Genomic DNA, 12,166 nt, shown 5'->3' on the forward strand with positions numbered 1-12,166 from the left:
CACTAAGTACCAACAAAGAAATGACAGCAGGGAAACCAGGCCAAAGCCACTCAGTTGCAATCTTGTGCTTGCCAATTGTCATAAATGCCTCAGCGGTAACACAGCACTCCTGGAGATGCCACTGTGAAGCAGAAGAGGAGCGCAGAGGAAATGATCGAGCTGTTTGGAGGAACATTCTTTGTGGACAGACCCCTTGGGTAACTCCACATCCCCACCCAGTGGCAAGTGTCTCCCAGGTTGGGAACCACTGATCTACACAACCATCCTCAAGGTCGTGCTTTTGTTGTTGTTGCTACCTCAGATCCCACCAAAAGCCACCCTTTTGATTAGCTACTGTAACATTATGGTCAAACCTTAGGAGAGAAATGAGATACAAAACTGAATGTTGTTAAACAGCAGTATGCTGTAGCTTCTCAAGCACTATTGAGCCCTAAGAAGGCTGGAAGCATAGCAGGCAGTAAGGACTGAGAACGCTGGTTGGCTATAGATTTTTGAGGAGGCATGCATGGAGAGGCTGATACACTCATGATAGTCTTCCCTGAGAAGCGCGGGATTCTGCTTTGCGATTTCAGCATCAAGAAGTTTAGGTAATGCGTCAATTTTGTACAGGCTCAGGAAAGCTTGTAAGCAGGAATTTTGCTCTAGTTTCAGATGATTATGTGTGCCTGGAAGCCTTGAAAACAGACGAAGAGAATTCAAGTCTGGCTGCAAGGACTCCCAAAGTGGTGCATGTTCATGAGGAAGTGTATGATGACGTGGAAGGAATACAGAGAGAGTTGTGAGTACTAGCAGAGTGTCTAGGTGTAGATGTAAGTTTTGAAAAATGCCTTTCGAAATCTGAAGCACATATTCATCACAACTTTTTAAAAATTGTTTCTGTTGCAGTCAAACTTCTGATGCCCACAGCTCACTGACTTCAGAGACCTGTAAGTGTGAAAGTAACACCATCTTTTTTCTTAAAAAAAAAGTTATTAAACAAGTATAACAAGGGTTATAATAGATAGGTGGAAATAGCATGTATAGAATGCTGTTTTAAAAGCACTATAATCCTAGTTCGGAACACCTTTGCCAATCCAAATTTGTGGTCTCCTGATAACCTCTTGTTGATGAGTAATGTACAAAATAGGAATTGGTGTTCAGTCTATTTTCTTACTGTACAGGATAAAACCTTCTAGGAATCAGAAATAATGCTTTCTTCTCCATCCATTAAATCTGTTGAGGCTGCATGGCAGGAACGAGGGCCTTGTAGCCCTCCAGATGTTGCTGGGACTACAACTCACATTATTCCTGACTATCAGCTATGCTGGCTACAGCTCATGAGAGTTTAGTCCAACATCTAGGAGGACACAAGTTCTGCATCCATGCTGTATGGAGTTGTTATGATGTGCCTTCCGAGTCTGAGGCATGTCTAATAGGATGCACACTACATTCTGCCAGATTCCTTTGAGGCTGTCCTCAGTGTTTTCTTAATCTGCTTATGCACCTGTTCATTGATTTGAGAGTTACAGGTGGGTAGCCGTGTTGGTCTGCCATAGTCAAAACAAAATCGAAAATTCTTTCTAGTAGCACCTTAGAGACCAACTGAGTTTGTTCCTGGTATGAGCTTTCGTGTGCATGCACACTTCTTGGTATCTGAAGAAGTGTGCATGCACACGAAAGCTCATACCAGGAACAAACTCAGTTGGTCTCTAAGGTGCTACTAGAAAGAATTTTCGATTTTGTATTGATTTGAGAGGTTCTTGTTCATCCTTATTTTGACGGGACCTTTATTATATAGCTTTTTTGTATTACAGTATTATAGTTTTCTTACTGAAAGAGCTCAAGGTAGCATACACCCTATCCTTGTTTTTCTAAGTTAGGCCAAGTGGATTGTATGGATCCATCACAAAAATTTACTGAGTAACTTTGGGTCAGTTATTATCATACTTTGAACAGGCCCACTGAAATCAATGGAGCTTAAGTTAGTGGCTAACTATCTCCAACTATGCATGAGTCAAACCCCTTGTGAGTGAGCAGATTCAATTTGCCTGCTTAACCATATTTGAAGCAACTGCATTTAAAATGTTCAGGGGTTATAATCGTACTGTCAGAGACAAAAATGGCCCTTTTATGAGAGACTGATTAGCCCACAATAATACTTAACAGCAGCCATTCCGTGTGTGATGGTGGAAGTCATAGTTATCCCTGGTTTTTCTTAATGTGTCTTTATGTTGAGGTTTAGTTGAGGGGAAAGTGCTAGTTTCTAATCTGGTCTTCTGGTTCAGTTATTTTATAGACTTCTTTTTTTTTGCTCTGGGAGTATATGGGCTGTACAGTATTAGCAAAGCTTATTAAAATAAGTTGGTATTTTAAAGACACTAGTTAAAGCACCATATAGGTATAGCTCATTTAACATGTCCTCATGTAGAGGTTTATAAGTTGAATAATTCAATGCTTATTGACCTTCCAATAGTGCCTTTCTTTTATGTGGAAGTAGTCTTGTGGGTTATTCCCCTTGTAAGATGTGCTGAATTTGAAATTCACTTGACCCTTCTTTCTCCTTCGCAACAATTTACAAGGCAATCCATACACACATCCCAATCTGCCATGCTGGAAGGGGTTTGGATAAGGCAGAGGTATCCCTCCACCCAGCCCTGCTCTGTCACTGCTTCTGAGAAGAGCCCCCACTTCTCCATACCCAAACAGTAGGCAGGCAGGAGCTACCACAGGTGGTATAGTGGACTCCCCACCCCCCATTCCAAAACAGGGCATTTCAGGGGTGAGGATGGAGCTAGGCTCTGTTGGAACAGAGATGTTCCTGTGCCACCATGTGATGGCAACAGGTCTAACCCAGGTGTCTTTGCTTTACCAGTTGGGGAGCTGGTGCAGGGAAAAGGCATTATTCTTGCCCTCCATCTGCCCTGGCCAGCTTGAGCAATGTACAGGCAGCAACCATTTTGCAGAGGTGTCCCCACACATAAGCCCCCTTATTCTGCTCTCTCCACCCTGTTCTGCCCTCTCCCCAAAGGACCTGCAAGTAGGTGATCACGTATCAATTGGACACACAGAAAATTGTTGCCGTCTATAGTACTGTAGTAGCTGTATGGATGCAGCGATGGCTGGCCACCGATTTTGGATTGCAGAGGGGATTTCTGCTTAAGGCTTCAAAGAAATGCTTATGCTATGTTAATAAGTTATAATAAAAAGTCTGTTGTACATTAAACTTCATTGCTACATCCCTTAACTTCTCCGAGCATTTGACTTTCTGTTCAGATAATAATTCACTGCTGGGAATTGTGTTATTAAAGAGATCTGAATGTATATCAAGTTTCAGAGGATGCCTGTGAAGAAACCTATGAGGATGTTCGAAGTGAAGGCTATAGTTCAACCAAGTCAGAGTGAGTGCTTTGTTTCCTGTCTTTTACCTCAGAACTGGCAGCTTAAGTAGGTTTTCACACACTATGAAGGGCAAGACCTATGAATTTTCACTTTTGAACACCATTGGTGAAAAGGAAAGATGCACATTTAAATAAATAAAGTGTCTAGTAGTCCCTCAGAAGACCCTTGTTCCATTTAGACCTCTATACCATGGAATTGTCTAATCCCTTTCAAATACCTCTTAAGTTAGTGGAAATGACTACATATTGTGGTATTGAATTCCAGACATTAATTACGAATCTGCCGTGTTCAGAATGACTGCCTTTTGCTAGTCTTAACCTTATTGCCAATCAACTTCACTTTCATAAATGGTGATAAAGGATGAGTGTTCATAACTTCCCAGTCCTGGGTATAATCTGACGATTTTAACCTTTTCATTACCTAGTGATGTCAAAGAAAAGTTAAAGGGACTTGGGAAATTTTTCAAGAAAGGAAAATTCAAAATGAAGAATGCACATTTAAAAGAGAATTCACGGTATGTAGTCTTAATTTAAATCAACAGCTGCCCTTTATCCTGAAAACAAAGTAATTTTCCTTGATTTACTAGCCAGCTTCATGTGCATGTGACTATAAAGCTGCCTGGTGCCCAGGACTGTGTCTGTACTGAAAAGGTGTAAGCCCCCAATTCTGGCATTTGGAGAGAGGAAAGGGCAGCTGATAATGTCAAATGCTTGCCAATACTCAACAGATAATTACATTTTATCCATTTTTGTATCTCTTTGGGATCAAAACTCAGGGGAAATATCGGAAGCTGGCTGAGACAGACCATTACTCTATCTAGTTCAGTATTGCCTATACAAATGTTTCCCAAACTTGGGCCTCCAGCTGTTTTTGGACTACAACTCCCATCAACCCTAGCCCTCAGGACCAGTGGTCAGGGATGATGGGAGTTGTAGTCCAAAAACAGTTGGAAACCCAAGTTTGGGAAACACTAGTCTATACTGATTGGCAGTAGCTCTCCAAGGCTTCAGACCAGAATCCGTCCCAGCCCTACCTCAACATGCTGAGGACTGAACCAGGGACCTTCTGCACATAGGGCAAATGCTCCAGCTACAGACCTTCCCTCTCCCCACCCCTGCCAGGATTCTCAAGAAAATGATTATGTAACTTGTAATTCCAGGATCTGTTGTGCAACCTGCCAAAGGAATTCTAACACCTTGAACAGTTGTTTCATGCTCAGCTGCTCACTAGTGCTTGCGTACATTTCAGCTGACTTTCTTTCTTCTGCATCAGCCTCTCTGCATAGCTGGCTCACCTGTAGTCGTGTTAGGCTCTCCTCTTTGCCCAGTCTGCTTCCAGTGGTCCTATGATCTTGTTGCTGCTCTAGTCGGTAGGAGTTCTGTTGGATGAAACACCCCCCGGACTTTACAAATGTAACTCTCTTGTAATTATTAGCTACAAAATGGTGTTTGCCGTGATGGATATATGGATATGTAATGATTTTTTTAAATGCCAAGAGTTGGGTTCAAATAGAGTGTATGGCACAGATGGAGAGACCACAGCCCTCTGGGTTGGACTCCAACTCCCATAAACCCTGATTAACACTGGTTAAGACTGATAAGAAACAGAGTCCTATGTGTAGAAGTCAAATAGCTCATGAACTCTTGAGGCCATTTTTCTCCTTGTCTTTTCATATATTCTATTCCTCCCTGCAGCATTGATTTATTCTAGGTGTGACTTAGCCACGTTAGCATAATACTGTAAACAGTACTGGATATAGATTAGGTAGCAGATGTCTAACAATTTGTTCTAATGTTCATCCAAAATGTAAGTGTGATGAGAAAGCGGAGATGTGTGCATGCAAAAGCCTTCTTCAAAGTCTTTAATTGCATGCAACCGATACTGAAATTTATGAACCATGTTGAAACATACAACTTAGATTTTGTTTTGTTTTTGTCCTCAGCATTCTTTCCAGTTCTGCACCAAATCTAGGTAAGCTGGTGTGCCTCCCTTTTGAACACATTGGGGTTGTGGAGGTAAGGATCGAGAAATAGACAGGTCATGAGATGTGATTGCTGGTTTTTATAACACAGCCTATAATTTACATCATAACAATTGTTTACAACTAAGTGCAGCCCAGACATGTTTTCCTGCACCTCCTGCCACTGATCTTGCAGGATGAATCTGCCTTTGTGTGCACTGAAAACCCACAGAGCTATATTTCATACAAACCAGAATGTCATTTACAAAAGTTACTGCTTGCTTGGCAATTTTAAGGCTTATTATACAGGTGCTGGGAAGGCAAATGACCCTCATGCCACAAGCAAGTTGCCTAGGATTTCAGAGGTGGCAATTTCACAGATTTGAAGAGCAGGTTATCCACTTCCTGGATTTTTGAACAATTAGATGCTTTGTGAATTGATTTAGATGTTAAGGCAGGTTTAATTTCCGATTTGTGAATTAAATGGCTTGTAGAAGAGAAACAGGAGCTGGAGTCCAGCAGTGCCCCTGGATTACAGTAGGCCTATAGTTTGTAACTGAGTTAATTGTTGCAATGCTGAAACTTTAATGGATGCTTGCTCATCTGTGTGTGTTTCCCTTTTCTCCCATATCCTGCTCCAGATCACAGCCGTAGCTAGGTGATCTTGCGCCCCTGGCAGAAGCATCCAGATTGCACCCCCTATCCATTTACAAATTAGTTGTTCTTTCCCTTCTCCTCAAACCCCTCCCTCCACCCATTCAATTCACCCTCTTTTATAAACCTTTTCTTATGAGGCAGTAATCAATATTTTTATTTATAGACATATTTATGGACATATTTTAGCCGATTTTGCGCCCTCCCATCTGTGCCCCTGGTGGGGGCCCACATCACCACCCCCTAGTTACGGCCCCACTCCAGATCACTTTGTCTCCTTTTGTGTCATGTCTATGAGATTATAAACCTGTAGGCAGGGAATGTGGCCTGTTTAAAAATCTTTATACAGCACTTAGGAAAGTTTAGGCACATTGTAAATGACAGATAATAACATCCACATGTGCTTTTGACAACAGATGTTATGGCCCCGGAAAGCATGGTGTATGACAACATTGACGCAGAACAAAACGATACGAAGTAGGTAAAAATTGTGATAAATGACATTTTGCTCTCATAACCAAAATTCCGTTGCCAGCAGTAGTGTTATGAAAATGATTATGCCGCTCTGAAGATGGACCTCCCGGTATGCTGGCTTTATATATAGTCCACGGTGAATTTATTTGAGCAAGAATATCTCTAGTACTCCATTTTGAGCCACACCATCTGCCTCAGAATATGAAGGATATGCATTTGGTTTTATTTATGCTATAGTTTCGCGTGATCTTAAGAGCATTCCCTTTGTGCAAAGGGATCTAGCGATTTCTGAAAATTATTGGCATTCTCCCCAAGCAACACATTTCCAGCATTCTTTGGAGGGGCCATGATAGCAGGACAAAAGCAAAACAGGTTTGCAGCATAGATGTACCCCATTGACTTCTTTTCGTGTACCCAGGATCAACCCCCCCACCCCCATTTGTGAATTGTGGCAATGGATCTAGGTTAACAGATGTGATAACAAGTTTGAGTCTTTAATCCATGGTGGGGGTGTGCTGGCTGCTGGCACCTGTGGGTCACCCAAACGAAAACAAAACCCCAGCCTCAATTAGATTGCAAATAAGCTTCATGTTTTCAAGTTCAATTGCAGTGGGGTGAAGTGGTAGTGGTGGGGGTTATAGAAAGTGTGTGGATGTGTGTGTGTGAATGTTAGTGAGAATGAATGGGTGTGTGCACTGCATGTCTATATGAATGTTTGTATGTGTGCAGTGTGGGAATGTGTGTGGGAGATAGAGATGGTGTAAATGAGCATGATAAAATCGAATTAGTTCTTCAGCAGCATGAGAATAATTGACTACTAAATGTATAACTGTCTCTTCGTGGGGTAGAAAGCCATGGTGATGAAATTCATGCGGCATTCGAGGAAATTTTTAATTTTTGACATCTGTTCTATGTTTACATTTTTTATACATTAAAAAAAATCCCTTTTAGCTCTACAGCTGAATAAAACTGCTTGGTTCTCCACTTGCAACCTATTGAACTGCAAGTCTGTGTACTGCTGTAACTACATGATTCCTATTGGAAAATGTTTTTGTGATTCAGTGGTGCGTGAAATGAGGCCTGTTTGTGTGGGGTATTGTGGTTGATCTCGCTGATACTCATTGTCTCTCTTTGGAACATCAGCATTTTTTGCAGCATGTGTGCCATTAGGAAACCTGGTGTTTCCCCTTTTCTCTGGAGAGAAAAATGAGATTCATAAAATGGGATGTTAAAAGTTCCTCAAGTCAAAAGAGATGGGTTGGTGGAGAAATGGTGATGGCCCCAAAATGTAATGAAAAGGTGTACTTGTTGTTATTTCCTATTTGCTTCAGGAAGCTATGGGCATCTTTTCTAAAATAAATCCACTCTCTTGGCTCCTCACTAAATATTAGTAATGGAAAGCCTTGAAGCAACTGTAGTTGATCCACCTCCTCACAAACTATAACTAGTGAAAATAGGTAGGGCTCTGAAATCATGCTTTGACTGTAGCTTGTTCTCTCACTAATTGTAGTTTAAGCAAACTGGAGGTTCCTGTGTTTGGACATCAAGGGAACCCTGGCTGATTTGAAATCATGTTTGAAAGAAGAGAGGGAACCCAAGCCCAAGGCTCTCCAATGCTCACTTCTGTAGCAGCAAATCATGGTTTCTCATTGCCTCCAAACTAGGCTGTAATTTTTTATTTCTCTAGTATTTGCTAGTGTCCTTTTGTTCTTCTGTCCTTTTGGTATTTAAAAAGTTTCTGTGCATACATAGACACAATTCCTGTATTGTAAAGCTAACATTTTAGAAAGTTTTTGATAAAATGCAGGATAGAAGTAATTTAAATGGGATATAAAGTCTATGTTGACTAGAAAATACATTTGGCTTAATAAATTTTCTCTGTTAATAACTTTTACAAATTATATCTTCTAGTTTAAATGGCAGTTGTACAAGAGACTCCTATGCATGTTATTCTGAAGTATGTTCAGTGAGATTTGTGACATTTTCCTTTGCATGTCCATGCAGAAGTAAGTTCCATTGAGTTCAGTGGGACTTGCTTCCAGATAAGTATGCTCTACACAGATGCTTTCTTCTCACTTGTGAAAAGTGCTCTTATATGTCTCCATCTTATTCCAATAACACCCCACTTTTGTTCTGAATTGCTCACATTGAGTTGCTGGTTTATCATGTGTATTCTTTCTTCATAGGCCTTCCTCACGAAATTTCTTCAAAGTCAAGAAACATACTTTAGAGAAGAATAGCAAGATGACAAAAGAAGAAAAGCTGTTCAGAGAGAAGTTCATGGTAGGTTTCCTTATTTTGTTTTTGCTTGGAATATGTTGGCATGGTTACCTGCAATGCAGAGTCAACTCTTGCATGTGTATGATGCATGAAAGTCTATTGCACAATCTGTCACCTCCTGTCAGGTACAGAACTGTGAGCTGCAGTGTTCCAGAAAACTGTTCTGTTTAAATTATTTTGTCATTAGTTGCACAGGTAATTTTTTAGCAGTTTGCCAAGGATTCTGGGGGTTGGTTCAGATAGAAACCCGCGAGCTGCAAAGTATAGAAGTACCTGAAGAATTGTAGGCTGCAGACCGTGTTCGTCTGCTAGAAACATACTAAAACAGGGCTCCAATACAAGGAAATGTTTTCTAGATCTGATGCTGGTTTTTCAAATCATCTGCTTGAGCCCAGTCAGGAGTATTTCCAGCTACTCATATGATCTCTCTGGTAAGCCAGGACATAAACCTCCTAAGAGGTTATCCCATAGTTTTGATGCTTGACACTTTCCAGCAGCTGAACACACTCAGGAACTGTTTGTATGATCTTTATAGTGTTTTAGATGGTGATGGTTAGGATTTATGATGCTGGAGACCTGGGCATTACAGCACTTGTTACATGTTTCTATTTGTCCCCTCCCAATGTTTTCCATAGTTTATTATTTAATGGAGTTGAACTGAAACAGTCTAACTTTTAAAAAATCTAGTGTTCATTTTCATTTTAAATCTGCGTCTGAGACTTTGGGGAAATCAACCTTGCTGCTGCTATGTTTTGGGAGCCCTAATACCTGGTGGGTTGGATACTAGGATTATTTTTAAACAAACAAACCAAAACAAACCGTAGGCATCATTCATATACAGGTGAAACTCGAAAAATTAGAATATCGTGGAAAGGTTCATTTCTTTCAGTAATTCAACTTAAAAGGTGAAACTAATAAATGAGATAGATTCATGACATGCAAAGTGAGATATGTCAAGCCTTTATTTGTTATAATTGTGATGATTATGGCGTACAGCTGATGAGAACCCCAAATCAACAATTTCAACTTTGGGGTTTTCATCACCTGTATGCCATAATCATCACAATTCTAACAAACAAAGGCTTGACATATCTCGCTTTGCATGTCATGAGTCTATCTCATATATTAAACTCCAGTAGCTAATGAAAACAATTGCTTACATAAATGGACTTTTCCACGATATTCTAATTTTCAAGTTTCACCTGTATTTCATGGTCTATTCAGAAGGCTGCAGATCCTCCTTAAGTGATTAGAAATGTTCAAACTCATGATATAGCCTGAAACCCAAATAATAATACAACTAGTTCTTCTGCATACCCAATGAAGGTTTGGCCTTGCATTTCTCAAACATTCATCCATATTCTTCGTCATCCCGATGCTTTATGACAACCTACTTCTGAAATTTGAGACTTTGCAAAGCAGCTTGTGATGTAAGTGTTCAAAGAACCATTCAGGATGCCCAAGCCCTTTTAGCTACCTATGCTTACTTGAAAGTAACCCCATTATTTTCAATGGGTCTTTTTCCAGTAAGTGTACACTGTACATTGGATTGCATCTTTATTTATTTTCTTATTCCCTTTTCTCAGTATGATAAGGAGATTGGGGTAATCAATACTGCAGTTGCACACTGCTCAAATACTTTGTCCAAAGGAAAACTTGACTTGAGGATCACGGCAGGCGAGCAACTTGAAGTCATTGATATTACGGATGGGAACCAATTGATATGTCGGAATTCCGAAGGCAAATGTAAGTTTTCCGAGTGGTGTTGAATGGAACGGCCATGTTTTAAGCAGAGCATAAACAAAACAGTTTGGGTGGGTAAGAGGAGAGTTGGCAGTCTCAATGATCACAAACTGGGTATTGGGTATTGCAGGGAAGCACAGGGTAGAAATCTGAATGTGTAAGTAGCTCAAATGAAATTCTGGGCTCCCCAGACCCTTCTGCAGCTGAGAACCAGACTCCTTTTTGCCTTTATTTCCAGAAACCAAAACTCTGCTACCAATGAGGGGCTATTGATTATTTACTTGGATCAGTATTTGAATCTGGCAATTTGAATTAGGAAAACTTATTCTTGGCATATCTTTAACTATTCACCAGTTTTAAAGCATTTACCGTATTTTTCCATGTATAAGACTGTTTTTTTCCTTTAAAATGTCCAAAATTAGGGGGCGCCTTATAAACAGATACATCTCCCCCCATTTTCTTAAATCTGAGTCCCCCCAAATTGGAGGCATCTTATAAATGGAAAAATACGCTGTTTGGAGGATTTTGCATATGCCTAAAATATTAAGAAGTATTTATGAATGTAATTTATTTTATTCTTTCCTAGATGGATTTGTGCTACTAGAACACTTGAATTTCAGGTAAATTTTGTGTATTTTTTTTATCCCGATGTTAGAGAACAATTTCATAGTCATTTTTGCTTGAGGTTTATAGTGTGACGGGATCTGGTAGTTTTGTTTGTTCTTTGAGACAATTAGAGGCTCCTTCTCCTTTATAATTTTATTATGGGAATGATTCGTGTTCTTACGTAGCTGCATTGTTTTATCCTTTCTGGATGCCCCATGATCGTATTTTAAAGTAGCTGCGTTCTATGTCATCAGCCAAACACTGCTAAGGGAGTTGCTTCTTTTCTTTCCCAATGTATTTATCATTGATAAAGAATTTGGTGTGGCTTTTAAATAAATATCCATGTGCAATGCTGGGGTAAACTTGTGTCTTTTCTTTTGTAGCAGACATTAGTACTGTACATCTGCAGCACAACTGTTTCCTATGAAGTGATGATGTATCGATGGCATCCACCGAAAATAAGCACCAGTAAGAAACTTCTTTGCGTGGGAAGAAATAGAATTGAGTTGTCGATGGCAAACTGCATGCTAAGCTTGAATTCTTCAGTAGCTCACAGTTAACAGCTGCCACTTGCTTGAATGATAGACATGGAGTTGAGCATGGTTGCTTTCCAATATTGCAAGTTCAAAATTGTTTTTCAAGTTCATGCTGTGTCGTTTGTGTGACTGGATAATTTAGATTCTAGCTAACAGCAGGGATCCAAAGACCCTCGTGCACACGGCTAATGAACCTGCATATGTATAGGAGGCTTTCGTCGGGTTTTGTTTCCAGCTCCCATCCGCTCCTGAACAAGAGGATTTTCAGTTATGACAGATGGAGAACATGTAAAGTTCCTGTGCATGTGCAGAAATCACCCTGGTTCCTTGGATCATGGCCAGCATACTTACCATTTTGTGTGTGAAACAGCTGGTCTGTGTGTGTGTGTTGTCAATGATGAAAATGTAAGCTTTGGCATTTGTACTGTATGCTCCTATATTAAGTCTGAATCCCTGTACATATTAGATGTGCTGTTGGCGTACTTGAAGCATTCATTGTAGATGTAAATAAAATGAAGTATGAATTGACATTTAA

The 12,166-nt window shown here is 40.2% G+C and overlaps 1 protein-coding gene across 4 annotated transcripts in view; it reads left to right on the forward strand.

Annotated features, from left to right (window-relative positions):
- The window catches only part of FYB2 (FYN binding protein 2), a 35,583-nt gene extending 23,417 nt beyond the window's left edge, over positions 1–12,166 (forward strand). For 2 of the 4 annotated variants that reach the window (XM_033152015.1, XM_033152017.1), the window contains exons 10-19: positions 646–778; positions 886–926; positions 3,308–3,377; positions 3,803–3,892; positions 5,321–5,349; positions 6,409–6,469; positions 8,653–8,749; positions 10,333–10,492; positions 11,076–11,109; positions 11,479–12,166. In XM_033152015.1, the coding sequence (XP_033007906.1) occupies positions 646–778; positions 886–926; positions 3,308–3,377; positions 3,803–3,892; positions 5,321–5,349; positions 6,409–6,469; positions 8,653–8,749; positions 10,333–10,492; positions 11,076–11,109; positions 11,479–11,488 (725 nt within the window). In that variant the 3' untranslated portion in view covers positions 11,489–12,166. Of the gene's footprint in view, positions 1–645; positions 779–885; positions 927–3,307; positions 3,378–3,802; positions 3,893–5,320; positions 5,350–6,408; positions 6,470–8,652; positions 8,750–10,332; positions 10,493–11,075; positions 11,114–11,478 lie in introns of those variants that run through there. The other 2 variants (XM_033152016.1, XM_033152018.1) reach the window with 2 other exon arrangements.

This window comes from Lacerta agilis, chromosome 6 (genome assembly GCF_009819535.1).
Source record: "Lacerta agilis isolate rLacAgi1 chromosome 6, rLacAgi1.pri, whole genome shotgun sequence".
NCBI classification, from domain to species: domain Eukaryota; kingdom Metazoa; phylum Chordata; class Lepidosauria; order Squamata; family Lacertidae; genus Lacerta; species Lacerta agilis.